This window comes from Pelophylax lessonae (assembly GCF_965119305.1).
Source record: "Pelophylax lessonae genome assembly, chromosome: 5".
NCBI classification, from domain to species: Eukaryota; Metazoa; Chordata; class Amphibia; order Anura; family Ranidae; genus Pelophylax; species Pelophylax lessonae.
This window is the reverse complement of record NC_138772.1, coordinates 49,733,227-49,749,071: the sequence shown is the minus strand read 5'-3', so window position 1 is coordinate 49,749,071 and position 15,845 is coordinate 49,733,227. Positions and strand designations below refer to the sequence as shown.

The 15,845-nt window shown below is 47.6% G+C and overlaps 1 protein-coding gene across 1 annotated transcript in view; it reads left to right on the top strand.

Moving 5' to 3' along the window:
• Positions 1-15,845, top strand: part of CASD1 (CAS1 domain containing 1) — a gene marked incomplete at its 5' end in the record, with an annotated part of 90,086 nt that overhangs the window by 59,022 nt on the left and 15,219 nt on the right. Inside the window, 5 exons of the mRNA XM_082258246.1 lie at positions 1,419-1,508; positions 5,002-5,121; positions 5,374-5,530; positions 6,722-6,801; positions 9,867-9,968. Coding sequence (XP_082114372.1) covers positions 1,419-1,508; positions 5,002-5,121; positions 5,374-5,530; positions 6,722-6,801; positions 9,867-9,968 — 549 coding nt within the window. The remainder of the gene's footprint in view (positions 1-1,418; positions 1,509-5,001; positions 5,122-5,373; positions 5,531-6,721; positions 6,802-9,866; positions 9,969-15,845) is intronic.

The window sequence follows — 15,845 nt, the reverse complement described above, 5'->3', positions numbered from 1 at the left end:
AACACCTCTGCATTTACCTTAGATCAGTGACGGTCCGGGGTTCTACACCACATCAGGTGGAGCTCAGCTGGAAACCCTGCAGGCTTTAAAGTAGACAGGTTTTTCATTCAGGCCTATGAAGAATTGTGGCACACTGCACCTTGAAGCAGAGCTGTAGCTGCTGACTCTTAATATTAGGACACTTACCTGTCCAGGTATCCCACGATGTCAGCACCCCAGCTGATTTTTCAATCGGCTCTTGGGTGCTGCTGCAGCCATTTCTTGTAAGGGAAACCGGCAGTGAAGCCTTGCGGCTTCACAGCCGGTTCCCTACTGCGCATGCGCAAAGCATGCTGCGCTTTGTGAATTGCTCAGCGGCCGGGGAAAGAGGAGGGGGACCGAACTTCCGGATGACCTCCCTGTGGCGAAGTCACCAGGAAGTGGGTGCGGGTACCTGTCAAAAATATGTACCCACTCCCCCTCCCCATCAAAGGTGCCAAATGTGGCAGCAGGGGGGGGGGGAGCAAACAAGCAAATCTTCTCTTTTTGGGTGGAGCTCCACTTTGATATTGCTTTTTTCTTCCATCCAGCACCCCTAACACTGCACCCCAACACCCCAGACACTGCACCTTTCTGCCCCCCATTTCTCAAAACACTGCACCTCTGACTGCGAATCTTCCTGCTTCCTGACACTGCACCCCAACAATCCAGATTCAGTACATTTCTGCCACCCAGCACCACTAACACTGCACCCCCCAGCACCCCTAACACTGCACCCCGCCTATGAACCTCCCTATTACCTAACACCCCATACACTGCACCTTTCTGCCCCTCCCCCCCCAGTATTCATAGCACTGAACCTCTGACTGTGAACCTCTCTGCTTCCTAGCAACACTAAAACTGCACCCCAACAATCCCAGATTCTGCACCTTTCTGCCCCCCAGCACCACTAACACTGCCCCCCCCAACACCCCTAACACTGCACCCCACCTGTGAACTGCCATGCTTCCTAGCAACCCTGACACTGCACCCCAACAATCCAGATTCTGCACCTTTCTGTCCCCCAGCACCACTTACACTGCACCCCCCAGCACCCCTGACACTGCACCCCAACTGTGAACGACCATGCTTCCTAGCAACCACGACCCTGCACCCTGCCTGTGAACCTCCCTGCTTCCTAGCACCTCTAACCCTGCACCCCTGACAATCCAGGTACTGCACCTTTCTGCCACCCCCACCCCCCCTCCAATATCCCTGACACTGAACCCTAACTGTGAATCTAGCTGCTTCCTAGCACCCCATCCACTGATCTCCAACATGGCAGAGGACTTAACCCAGGTCTACTGTGTTCAAAACTAAGGTCGGAGTTCTACTTTAATCTCCGAGATGTGTTTTGTCAGCTGTTACTGTCACTAACAATGACTGTTGTCTCATTGCAGACGAAGCTCCTGAACAGAGAGCAAACCGATGAGTGGAAGGGTTGGATGCAGCTTGTGATCCTCATCTACCACATCTCCGGAGCCAGCTCTGTAAGTATGGTCAGGTGAGACTTCATCAGGAGCACTAGTGGCCAGCAGCAATACCTTAACGAAGAGTTCCGGGGGGGGGGGGGGGGGGTGTCGCAGAGCTTCGGGGGGGGGGGGGATGTCCGCATGCAGTGGGCTGTGCCTGCACTGCATGGGTTAACTGCTCGTTTTGTCTAGTGGTGGGAACAGAGCCTATACTCACCCGATCCTTTGTTCCTCCAGAAAGTGGCGTTCCCCTACGCCCAGCAGTGGCCCGTCCTCTCGTCCAGAGCCGGCCTTTGAGCTTGATGTTGTCAGGAACAGTGCCCCGCACTAGACCACGGGGGTGCAGGAGCAGCTGGGACTGGTCTCGCACTGGCAGGATTGGCGGATTGTCTCCCCTAGACAAAAACAAACAATTAGCCCATGTAATTGGGGAAACATTTTTTTCCCCGGAGTTCGGCCCTAAAGCAATACTAACCCAAAACCAAAAATGTCATATATTGCAGAATACCAATCATTATATGTTGTGGCTGCATTTGTTTCTTTTTTTTTTCTCTATCGTTCATTGACAGACTCGGCTCCATATAATTCTTGATCATTGGGTTATGCTGCCCCCTACAGGAGTAGAACACTAGGCAGGAAACAGCTTTACCACGCCTATGGGGCCGTCCCTGCAGGCATACACCCACACACTCTGCTATGGGCTTAAGTTTGTTTCTACTTAGTTTAGGAGCAGGACCTAGTTCCCGGCTGGGACTTCAGTCTTCGCTTGTCTTTTTTATTTTAAAGGGAACCTTTGTTAAAAATGTAATTTTTTAGCTCGTTATGTTCCTGAGAGAACTGCAGGAGGTGGCCGAGATCCTGAAATGGGCAGAAAGTTTTGTTCCAGCCCTTTCCGCCGTGCATATCCCAGGAGTGGAGAACTGGTTGGCGGATTACCTGAGTCGTCAGGTGTTGGATCGGGGGGAATGGTCCCTGCACTCAGAGGTGTTTCACCTGCTATGTGTCCAGTGGGGGACACCCGACGTCGACCTGTTAGCCTGTCTACTCAACAAGAAGGTACAGAGGTTTGTAGCCAGGTCTCGGGATCCTCTGGCCGACCCCACGGACACTCTGGTGGCTCCTTGGGGTCAGTATCGGCTGATGTATGTGTTCCCTCCACTGAAGCTCGTAGAGGATTCTGCGCAGAATAGAGGGGGAAGGGATTCTGGTTATTCTGGTGGCCCCAGACTGGCCTCGCTGGTCTTGGTACGCAGATCTGTTAAGGTTGGTCGCCGATGCTCCTTGGAGACTTCCTCTCAGGGAAGATCTGCTGTCTCAAGGGCCGATCTTCCATCCTGCTTTACAGTCGCTGACTTTAATGGCGTAGCAGTTAAAAACCAGGTGTTGAGGGACAGGGGTCATTCTGACTCAGTGATTCCTACACTGTTGAAGGCTGGAAAATCTGCCTCCAGGAAGATCAATCATCGTACGTGGAAATTGTACATCATGGTGTGAATCGCTGAAGGTGCATCCTTGCTTTTTTTCGGTAGCTAGGATTTTGGCCTTTCTCCAAAGAGGGGTTGAACAGCGGTTGGCCTTGGGTACTGTCTGTTCTTCAAAAACCTCCCTTTGAGAACATTAGGGAGATTCCTCTGCTTACACTGTTACAGAAGGTAGCCTTTATGGTGGCTATTACCTCTGCTCGCAGAGTATATGAATTGGTGGCGCTGTTCTGCCATTCACCTTATCTGGTGGTCCACAGAGATAAAGTGGTACTTCGACCTAATCAGTCGTTTCTTCCTAAGGGATTGTCTACGTCTGCTGCGAACATATCCAGATGGATCAGGCAGACAGGCTTATTCACTGAAGGGTCAGGTTCTACCTTTCCCTGTGAAGGCGCATTCTACTAGGGCGCTAAGTGCTTCTTGGGGGCTTTTTGCCATCAGGCATCAGTGATACAAGTTTGTCTGTGCACACGTTCACAAAATTCTATAAAGTAGATGTGTTGGCATCCTCGGATGCTTCTTTTGGCCGCACGGTTTTGCAGGCTGCTGTTTGAAAGAGACTTTAGTCTCTTTGAGGGTGTTTGTTCCAGATGAGCTCCAGTTGTTCCTGATTGACCTTCATGTTCACTGGTTGGCTAAAGTTTTAACCTTTTTGGGAATTACGTTCTTTTTCTGCGTTGTTTTCCCTCCCCTCATGCAAATACTGCTTTGGGACGTCCCAATGGTCAAGAATTATATGGAGCTGCGTCTGTCAATGAACGATAGAGAAAACTGGATTTTTGACTTACTGTAAAATCCTTTTCTCTGAAGTTCATTGACAGACGCAGCTCCCGCCCCTCTATCTTGAATGGGTTGGGGTTTTTCCTCTAAACACTGCTTGCAACTAAACTGAAGCCTATAGCAGAGTGTGTGGGTGTATGCCTGCAGAGACAGCCCCATAAGCGTGGTAAAGCTTTTTCCTTCCTAGTGTTCTACTCCTGTAGGGGGCAGCATAACCCAATGGCCAAGAATTATATGGAGCTGCGTCTGTCAATGAACTTCAGAGAAAAGGATTTTACGGTAAGTCAAAAATCCAGTTTCCCTTTCAACCTGCAGCTGTTGTAATTTTCTGAAAATGCAATATGGCAACCTGGAGGTGTTTTGTACACAAAATGTGTACTGACCACCTACCAGAAACATAATTTCCTGCTTGTGTGATTGGCTCACCAATTTTCTCAGAAGTCTGCCTAAGATACAAGTCAGATTTCTGGCATCCCCTGCAATAAAAATGTAATTTTTTGGTGAGATACCCCCAATAGGAACCCGTTTAAAGGGATGCAGACCCAGCAGTTTTCCTCACTAGTGCTCTGCAGCTACACAGCTGATAAATAATTATGAAACCACTCCCATTAGACCCACTCAGCACAGAGGAACAAGCAGTGATTTCTTCAGAATAACAAAGGTAGGGATCTGTAACAAAGTTTGTTATAATCCTTGTAATGTACAGAGATCACCCAGAGGGGAATGTTTTTACTCAACAAAAGTGGAGTTACGCGTTGAAAGAAGTCAATGCAAGCTGCTCCAAAGTCGCCCCCAAGTAGTGCAGGAACCTTTTTATAAGTCGGAGTGACTTGAGTCACTCCGATTCCAACCGTTTCAATTGCACTGAATGGAGCGCGACTAAGTCACCTGACAAGTCCCACCAGTGTGAACGGGGCCTTACTGACATCATCAGTGACACTAATACAGTGATCAGTGCTAATACTATACACTGTAACTGTACTAATCCTACTGGCTGGGAAGGGGTTAACATCTAGGGGTGATTAAGGTGCTGTAGCGAATGACCGCACAGCCGAAAATGTACCCCTACCCGAGAATGCAAATCACGTATATTTACGTGATCCTGCGCAGTGGAGCCACCCTGTAGCAGTGAAGGGTGCAGGAGGCGTTCGGCGAGTAGTTAAGACTGATAAATGATGTTATGTATGATCTTCTTATTATTTGTCCCCTACATCTGTATAATAGCCCTTTACCTTCTTTCCTCCCAGTTTTTACCAGTGTACATGCACGTCCGGGTCCTGGTCGCTGCCTATTTGTTTCAGACGGGCTATGGGCACTTCTCCTACTTTTGGCTGAAGGGGGACTTTGGACTCTATCGAGTTGCTCAGGTATGTGACCAGATTAAAGAAAAACTCTGATCTAAAATAAAGAGCATTCGAATTCCGTATGCCTCAGGTGTTCAGGCCTTTAAATCCCCAAATCCAGGCAAAGAAGTAAAGTATATTTTAATCCACTATGTTATATAAAGTAAGTGGTTTATATAAATCTTGCCAGGCACAGACGGTTCAGGGTTTTGGGTTTGTTGCCTCCTTGGAGTTCAGTGCATGCAGTGATGGTTCTTCCAATATGTCTCCACACAGGTTCTGTTCCGCCTCAACTTCCTGGTGGTGGTCCTCTGTATAGTGATGGACCGGCCATACCAGTTCTACTATTTTGTTCCTCTGGTCACCTTTTGGTTTATGGTGATTTACGCGTCTATGGCACTGTGGCCACAGATCACCCAGAAGAAGGCAAATGGTAATATTTAAGTCTGATCATTATAAAACCTAATTCTACATCATGTATAATAGAGTCAAGCCACTTCTCAGAAGGGTGAGCTGAGCTGCTGGGTCACTCCTAGACATGGTGAGCAGGGGAGAGTTGAGCTGTGGAGTCAGTGCCAGGAGGGGGGAGCTGAGCTGTGGAGTCAGTGCCAGAAGGGGGAGCTGAGCTGTGGAGTCAGTGCCAGGAGGGGGGAGCTGAGCTGTGGAGTCAGTGCCAGGAGGGGGAGTTGAGCTGTGGAGTCAGTGCCAGGAGGGGGAGCTGAGCTGTGGAGTCAGTGCCAGGAGGGGGGAGCTGAGCTGTGGAGTCAGTGCCAGAAGGGGAGAGCTGAGATGTGGAGTTGCGCTGTGGAGTTGGTGCTGGGAGGGGGGAGTTGAGCTGTGGAGTTGGTCCCGGGAGGGGGGAGTTGAGCTGTGGAGTCGGTGCTGGGAGGGGGGAGTTGAGCTGTGGAGTCGGTGCCGAGAGGCGGGAGTTGAGCTGTGGAGTCTGTGCCGGGAGGGTAGAGTTGAGCTGCGGAGTTGAGCTGTGGAGTCAGTGCCAGGAGGGAGGAGTTGAACGGTGGAGCCAGTGCCAGGAGGGGGGGTGGTGAGCTGTGCAGTCAGTGCCAGGAGAGGGGAGCTGAGCTGTGGAGTTAGTTCCAGGAGGGGGTGGTAAGCTGTGTAGTCAGTGCCAGGAGGGGGGAGTTGAGCTGTGGAGTCAGTGCCAGGAGGGGGAAGTTGAGCTGTGGAGCCAGTGCCAGAAGGGGGGTGGTGAGCTGTGGAGTCAGTGCCAGGAGGGGGCAACTAAGCTGTGGAGTCAAGGCCAGGAGGAGGGTGGTGAGCTATGGAGTCAGTGCCAGTAGGGGGGAGCTGAGCTGTGCAGTCAGTGCCAGGAGGGAGGAGTTGAGCTGTAGTGCCAGGAGGAGGGAGTTGAGCTGTAGAGCCAGTGCCAGGAGGAGGGAGTTGAGCTGTGGAGTCAGTGCCAGGAGGGAGGAGTTGAGCTGCTGAGTCACTGTTGGGAGGGGGAGCTGAGCTGCTTAGTGGAGGTAAAAAAAAAATCTAGGAATGCATAGGCTGATTCATGTTCTACGTATTACCAAAACATCAGCTTTTGCTTAAGTTGTGTATATTTTATCAAGCTGGTTAATGCTCATGCCTATGAAATGACGTTTCTTCTTTTTCTTTTCAGCAAACTACCTGTGGCATGTCGGCCTCATGTTAAAGCTCGGTTTCTTGCTGCTATGTATATATCTTCTGTCATGCTCTCAGGTATGGTGACCTGCTGATGTCTAAAAAGTACCTGACCCCTCAGTGTCTCACTCATACTACACCCCCCCACTCTTCTCTAACGTGTATTGTTCATAACGGATACCCAAAAAGATAACATTCGGGTGCCGCTCAGGTAGAGAGGTAAAGTCCCATCACAAAGCTGTAAGTGGAGGCCGGGACAGGGAGCTCCCCTAGCTCTAAGCTGCAGCAATGTCAAAGGAAAAGCCGCACATCATAAATCAGACCCATGTGCAAGAAGGGAGATGAATGGCAGCCTCAGCCCGGACTCCAGTCAGGCCGCACTCCCAGCCGCAGGCATCACCCTGGTACCGTTTTTTAGAGCCGACAGTCAGTTTTTTTGTGATACCAACCGATATGGCTAAGCAGCCGCTAGATTGTAACCTGAGAAGCCACTCGGCTGTCATTGCAAGGATCAGGAGGGGACATCCCCCCTCCCGCCGCCTTCCACGTTTCGCCCAGGTCTCCCGTCCCACTGGGAGATCCGGGCATCCTACCTGCACGGCCGCCGAAGACCCGATCAAAGCCGCATTCGGCTCTGATTGAGTCTCCATGCAAAAATCCAGAGGTGATGTCATGACATCGCTTCCGGGTACTGGGCGCCAGATTAAAAAAAAAAGACAGCATTCAAAACAGCCAAACTTGGCGTTTTGAATGCTTTTAAGTGCAGAGGAGGGGTTTGGGGTCTTTTAGACCCCCAGATCCCTCCACAAGAGTACCTGTTAAGTAAAAAAAATGTAAACTTTTTTTTTAAATGTACGAAAATATCGACCAATACCGATACGCGATGACCAAAATATCGGTATCGGCAATGAAAAATTATATCAGTCGATCACTAATACTGAGATACAGACTTTCATTTGGGTGTCAATGGATTATGAGTGCAGCGATCTCTTCAGTTCTGTTCCATTGAGAACTACTGTGCAAGTCCATCTGCTGTGGTGGCAGATGGGACTAGTAGTTCATTCATTCATTCACAGGTGTCTGGAAAAAAATGATGCGGTAGTGCAAGCAGAGCTCCACACGGCCATGCAAATTTCAAATGTGACCACGGCTGCAGGGGAGAAAAACTCCCCCTATTGTCCTAAATATGTGTGTAACGTATTGCAAAAGGTGGAGTTGGCCTTTAATGGGTACTTGAGATCAGCATTGCGCTCAGGTGGGAGATAGGAGAGCCTTGCAGCTCGACACAAATGAATACAATTCCAGTAATCTCTGAGAGGCAATGCTGCATTATTATAACATATATAGACTGGAGATTGTGATTATTATAGATGGCCATGGTGATTACTTTTTCTTAATGCATGTAATAATGGATCTGTTGATGGTATTTAGTGACTACATGTGACAAGCATTGGGACTTCTAAAATCAATTTGGAACTGTGTAAAAAAACAAAAAAAAAATCAATAACCAGAGATGAATATTGTGCTCAGAGTTTCTCATCAGAAATCAGAAATAAATGTATTATATTAGTGTCAAATAATATGTGGAAAAACCCAAAAGGAGCATATATCCCCCACAGAGAAAATCCACTAGCAGCGCTAAGACTTAGTCCCTTAAAGCGGAGTTCCGGCCTCAAAATCGAAAAAATGGATTTTGGGCCATCTGCTTGCTGAGGGCCACCTGAAAGAAAATGGATGATCCCAATTTTTTTTTTTTTGGTCACTTACCTTGATATTGAAGAAAATATACTCACCTTCCAACTTCCTCCCTCGGCGGCCGCAGCCCGCGCCGTCACTTCCCGGCTTGCGATGGCTCCTGGGAGCTGAACGTCATCGCTCCCAGGAGTCAATGCGCCTACACCGGCCCCGCTCGTCACTTCCGGTGCAGGCGCGGCATTCCCTGCTAAACAGCTTCTGGGTATGCCCAGAAGCTGGGCAGGGATGCCGCGCTTGCACCGGAAGTGACGAGCGGGGCCGGTGCAGTGCATTGTTGGACTCCGGCGTCACAGAAGAGGCCGCAGAAGAGGATTCGCTGGCTTCAGCTGCCCACACCTGAGATGGCAGCGCTGGAGAAGAACTTTTCAAGGTAAGTATTTCTTCTTACAGGTAAGTGAGACCCGGGACAGTTCAGAGGCTATCCATTGTGGAATGTACTAGCTCTGACTGTCCTGGGGGTATTTTTATCTAAATTTGACCCCCGAGGCCAGAACTAAGTTTAAGTGTGACGTCTTGACGTTTCGGGTTGCCGGGATGACCGCGTGCTCAAGCCCTAACGCGTTTCGTCATCAAAGGACTTCAATGGAGGGCGTTGGGGAATGAGCATGCGGTCACCCCGGCAACCCAAAACGTTTGACGTCCCACCAGGAACTGCGCCATCTAGGTACTGAGCAGTGGATGATAAGCGGTGTTGGACAGCGTAGATCGGAAAGGGTGCTGTATTTCATACTACGCTTCATATTTGAAGACTACATGTGAGTGCAATGTAAAGGGATTGGGATGCATGTATTAATAAATTGAGTTTATATACTACACTATGAGTCCCCCTTATAATTGCATGGCTTCTGCATGAATCCAGAGTTTTTCTGGTTGGAGAGTCTAAGTGCAGGAACAGGGAGGATCAGAGACCAGTGGACCATTCCCTCATGATAGTGAGCAGCAGGACTCCGTTTTACTGGAAAGTCACAAAGGCGCAGCTTACAGATACCGGTCGGTGAGTGAGTACTACCTAGGGGTGCCACTGAGGTGTGGTGAAGGTGCACGACGTGTATATATCGAGCACAGAAGGCTGACTTGTCCACTATTTACCAGCTTGCACGTCACTTATAAAGACTTTCTTTGTTATATATATCAGGACTTAAGGGACTAAGTCTTAGCCCTGCTAGTGGATTTTCTCTGTGGGGGATATATGCTCCTTTTGGGTTTTTTCACATGTTATTTGAGTTGTATATATTTAATAGCAGCTGCTATATTATAATGTTTTTATGACATTTTATATCATTATTTTATTATCCATAAGCGCTGGGTGAGTGGGGTATAGTGGTCTTAGGACGCCTTTCCTTGCTCCTTTTTTGATATTATATTAGTGTGTTTTTTGTGCTTTTCAGGGTTCTTTTGAGAATATATTCTCCATCTGGCCAATTTCCAAACTGTTTGATCTGAATGGTAGAGTCTACGAATGGTGGTTTAGATGGTCATTAGATCGATATGTAAGTCTTTCCTCTTTTTCTTACATATTTTTTTTTTTTTTTGCTAATGTTTCTTTCATGTTTTAAAATGGAATTCCAGGAACTCAACAACTTTGCAAAAAGTACAGGCACACTACACTTAAGTCCAATTCGGTGCATGTCCCCTTCGGGACTTAGATCTATACTTGTATGTGACAGGTTTATTGCACTCCCAGAGGATACACAGGACACTCAAGGTTGTGAGAGAGGAGAGAAGCACACAGAACAGCTATGCCTGCCCCTCTGCTGCCCATTCACAGAAGCCTTTGTATTTTGTGAATGAGTTCACATAATACAAAGGCTTCTGTGAATGAGCAGGAGGAGGGGTGGGGCGGGCGACGCAGTTCCAGCGACTCTTCTCTTGAAGGAACTGAGACCCACAGTGGGCAGCTTCAGAGCTCCTTAAGTTATCTTCCTGGAGCCCAATAAACCTGTCCGATGTAATTAATAGAGATAAATCCAGGAGGGGGCGGGCACCTCTTTAGACTTAACTCAGGGTATGCCTACAGTTTTTACAAAATAGCTGAATTTCTGAAATTCAGCCTTAATTATTTTCTACGGTTTATAGTCAGGCAGCAAACTGATTCAGTTCTAGCTTGCCCACATGCTGTTTGTAGACAAAGTGGCTCTTGGGAGATGTAATTCTGGGGGAGTGCCTAGATTTATTGGAATCGTTCTCCCTTCAGCTGCCCCTGTAAACATTTTACAAGCCTGGTAATGATGCCAATGTGAGAAATAATGCTGTGTTATGATTTAGAGCAGCCTTTCTCAACTAGGGTTTAGTGGAACTCTAGGGTTCTTCTACAGGTTACTAGGAGGTGTTTGAGCTATCAGCGACTTCTGAATCTTGGAGTAACTACTGACACTAATGTTCTTTTTAGCTATTTGTAAGGGGGGATTCTTCCCAACGATTACAAATGTATGGAGCGTTCTTTTAAGTGGCCATCCAACTAATGTACAGTAAATTGTAGGTATAGTAAGTATTAGCAGGGGTTCCCTGAACCTGGAAATTACTACGTAAGTCCAAAGAGTGGACCTTTAATCACAATGCAGTAGCAGCCGTCAGCTTGTGCGGGTTTTGTTTAACCGGCGCCCGGCTTTAAAGTGAAAGTGATGCGGCAGTTCAATAACTGCCAATCACTTTCACAGAGCCAGCAGCACAGTCCCTCCTGCCCAACCCCCTCCCTGCCAGTGGACCCCCCCACTCCTCCCTATGGTTCCCGGGCTAACCATATCTTCTATGCAGGATGTGGAAACCTTACAAGCGGACCTGAACAAAATAATGCACTTGGGTGCCAGAAACCAGAAAGCAAGCTACTCACTGGGGGGGAACCTCTGGGTGAGTCTAGGATGGAAAAGGACCTGGGGGTACTGGTAGACAACAGGCTTGGCAGTGGCATGCAATGCCAAGCCGCTGCAAGCAAAGCCAACAGAATACTGGGATGTATAAAAAAGGGGATTCACTCCAGAAATAAAGAGCTTATTCTCCCACTCTACAGGACTCTGGTCCGGCCACATCTGGAGTATGCTGTCCAGTTCTGGGCACCGGTCCTCAGGAAGGATGTGCTGGAACTGGAGAGAGTCCAGAGAAGGGCAACAAAATAATTAGGGGAATGGAGGACATCAGCTATGAAGAAAGACTACAAGCATTGAACTTATTCTCTCTGGAGAAGAGACGATTGAGGGGGGATATGATAACAATAGGGATGCACCGAATATTCGGCGGCCAAACATTATTCGGCCGAAAATGGAGAAAATGGCACTTTCGGTGTTCGGCCGAATAAATCAAAAGGCCGAATAATTTTGAGCCGAACAATGTCTCACCTTCCTCATTGCGGCTCGCGGTCCTCTATTATGATCTATGTAAAAAATGTCCTCTGCAGTAAGTAACCTTCTGATAATGTATGCAATGATCCTATGTAGCTTCCGCCCTGACCGCTCACCTTCCTCATTGCGGCTCGCGGCTCCCTTCTCACACGCCGCCGGGTGTTCTGTCCGGCCGCGAGAAGGGGGTGTGACGTCACGCGCGCGTCCCGCCCCCTGCTCCTGACTGGCGGCTCCTTCACACTAGGTCCACGCCCCGCCCCCCTGTTCGCGGCTTTTGGCTCTGGCTGCAGTTGAGGTATGTGATGTGGAGCTGAGCACATTTGGGGGAGAATACGGTAGCTGGCAGCTGCACAAGCATTAGTGTGCAGACTGCCATATGTTGTTGCCACTTGCCATGCTAATTATATTAGAGTGCCCTATAAAGTGCCCCTTGACATAAAATGTGGCCATCAGCGTGCCCCTTATTTTATGCTAAGGGACATGCTGATGAGCATATTTTATGTTAAGGGGCACTCTGATGGGCATATTTCATTTTAAGGGGCACGCTAATGGGTATATTTTATGTTAAGAGCAATGCTGATTTAAATGTTTTGTTTTGCCCATCAGAGTGCCCCCTAACATAAAATGTGCCCATCAGCGTGCCCCCTAACATAAAATGTGCCCATCAGCGTGCCCCCTAACATAAAATGTGCCCATCAGCGTGCCCCTTATTTTATGCTAAGGGACATGCTGATGAGCATATTTTATGTTAAGGGGCACTCTGATGAGCATATTTTATGTTAAGGGTCACGCTGATGGGCATATTTTATTTTAAGGGGCACGCTAATGGGCATATTTTATGTTAAGAGCAACGCTGATTTAAATGTTTTGTTTTGCCCATCAGAGTGCCCCCTAACATAAAATGTGCCCATCAGCGTGCCCCCTAACATAAAATGTGCCCATCAGCGTGCCCCCTAAAAATTGGCAAAATAAATGGAAAAAATGCGAAACACCGCGTTCGGTATTCGGACTTCGGCCAAGCATTTCATTATTATTCGGCTTCTGCCAAGAATTTCATTTTGGTGCATCCCTAGATAACAATGTACAAATACTGTACTGGCGACCCTAGCATAAGGAACAAACTATTCAGAGAAAGGAGATACAATAAGACACGTGGCCACTCACTAAAACTAGAGGAAAGGCGGTTTAACCTTAAAATACGTAAAGGGTTCTTCACTGTAAGAGCGGTAAGGATGTGGAATTCTCTTCCACAAACAGTCATATCAGCAGGGAGCATTGATAGTTTCAAAAAACTATTAGATGGACACCTTAAAGACCACAACATACAGGGGTATACAATGTACGGTTAACAGCAAACACACACACACATCATAGGTTGAACTGGATGGACTGATGTCTTTTTTCAACCTCACAAACTATGTAACTATGTAACAACAGCCAGATAGGGGATAGAGAGCACAGTGAGACCGAGGCAAGTCCATGTCTCGATCTCACATGCAAATAATGAAACTGGAAATGATATCACTTGAGGGGTTCAGATGCACCATTTAATGGCCAGTACAGCCAGGGGACACAGCTAACCAAGCCAATGTGTGCTTGGTTAGATGGTGTGAAGGGCAGGGGAGACATAGACCCCTAATGCCTGCATAAAGAGTACCTGTCACCTGCCCAATTCTATCACATAGGGCAGGGGTGTCGAACTCAATTTCATTGTGGGCCGCATCAGCATTATGATTGCCCTCAAAGGGCCAGTTATATCTTTAAGATTAGATGTCCAGAGCACCCCACGCCCCCTTACATTCTTACATGAGATGTCAAGAGCCCCCCCACCATCATAAGTCAAGAGTCACCCACCCTTCTTACGTCACAATGCACGCCCTTACCTTGTGCTACTACCAGGAAGAAGATGCGGGTGGATCTGGGAAGAAGAAAATGCAAGGTCTGGAGGAGGACCATAGGAGGGCTGGAGTCTACGTACAAAGTCTGCTGAATGCTGAGACCAGGGGATGCAGAGACAAGGTGGCATTGTGGCTGCACAGAGGAGGTGCAGGATCTGTAGGAGTTCTGCCCTCCTCTCTGCTGCAGACTGCTGAGAAGCTGGGTGGGCAAAGACGAGCCTTTCTACAGCAGCACAGAGAAGCACAGGATCTGGCAAAGGAGTTCTGTTCTCTCTGCTGCTGACTACTGAGACAAGGGGGATGCCGCAACTGCAGGAGAGGCGGGAGGGCCACATGAAATGGCCTGGGGGGCCACATTCGGCCCGCGGGCCTTGTGTTTGACACCTGTGACATAGGGGTTTACTAACCCGTTGTGATTGAATCAAGTAAAAAAAAAAAAATGAAACCTGTTTTAAAAATAAAATTATAATAAAATATATCATAATAAAAAAAAAAAAACTGCTACAAAGCCCAGGGTGCGCACGCATGTAAACTGCGATTGCATCACATGTGTGACATATCACTGCGAACGTCAGAAAATAATAATTCTAGCAAAAGAGTTCCTAGTTAACTCTAAACTGATGAGCTGTATAGTTTTTTAAAGTTTCCCATGTGGAGATTTTTGGTCACCATAGTTTTTGGCAATATCACGGGCGCATGCCGTTTTAACCACTTACCGCAAAGTGACGTAGGGCTACGTCGGAAAACTTTGCGGCATTATACCGGGGTGATGCTTCTAGCTAGAGGCACCATCCCGGTACCGTGGTTTAGAGCCGGCGGTCGGCTTTCCGTCGGTAACGACCGATGTGGCTCGGGAGTGGCTCGATTGTTACCCGGGTGAGCTGGAGGGGACGTCCGCCCGCCCCCCCCCCCTCTCGCCGCTCTGCCCGGGTCTCCTGTCCCACCGGGAGACCCGAGCACCCACCCGGCGCGTCCGCCGGCTGGATGGAGTCCCAATCTAAGCCGGAAGCGGCTTCGATCGGGTCTCCGATGACGTAACCCGGAGGCGGCATCTATGACGTCACTTCCGGGTTACTCTGCTGCAAAAGGCGGCAGATTTAAAAAATGACTGTATTCAAAAATGCAGTTTTCGGCGTTTTGCATACATGAAAGTGTAGTGGAGGGGTTTGGGGTCTTTTAGACCCTCGATCCCTCCATAAAGTGTACCGGTCACTGCATATTGGTGTCACAAGGGATGTTTACATTGCTTGTGACAGCAATAAAAGTGATCAGATTTTTTATTTTTTTTTAAAAACCTGTGATAAAGTAAAAAAAAAAAAAAAATAAATAGGAAAAAAAATTTTTAGCCGTCACCGATAGCTTGCGCGCGAAAGAAAACGTATATGGAAGTTGAGCCACGAATGAAATCGCTGTTCAAACCACACGTGAGGTATCGCCGCGATCGCCAGAGTGTGAGCAATAGTTTAAAAAAAAAAGAGCTGCACTCCAAGTCTAAACTGGTAACCGTTAAAAAAATTTAAAGCGTCGCCTATTGAGATTTCTATTGACCGTAGTTTGTCGCCATTCCACGGGTGTGCGCAATTTTAAACCTTAACATGTTTGGTATCTATTTACTCGGCGTGACATCATCTTTCACAATATACAAAAAAATGGGCTAACTTTACTGTTTAGTATTTTTTAAATGCAGCGAAATGTGATTTTTCGTAATTTTTCCAAAAAAATGGCGTTTTAAAGACCGCTGCGCAAATACCGCGTGACAAAAAATATTGCAATGACCGCCATTTTATTCTCCAGAGCCTTTGCTAAAAAAATATATATAATGTTTGGGGGTTCTAAGTAGTTTTCTAGGAAACAATACTGATTTTAACTTGTAAACAAAAAGTGTCCGAAATAGGGCTGGGGATTAAGTGGTTAAGACATGGAACGTTTGGTATCTATTTACTCGATGCAACCTCACCTTTTTATATTTTAACCAAAAGTGGGTATTATATTGTGTGTTTTTGTACTATAATTCATTTCATTATATTTTTTTCCTGAAAATTTGTGTTTATTAATAAATAAAAATAAAATAATATTCTGAGGGTTTAAGAAATTTTATTGCCAAAAATACAATTTTAAAAAGCAAGTTTAGTTT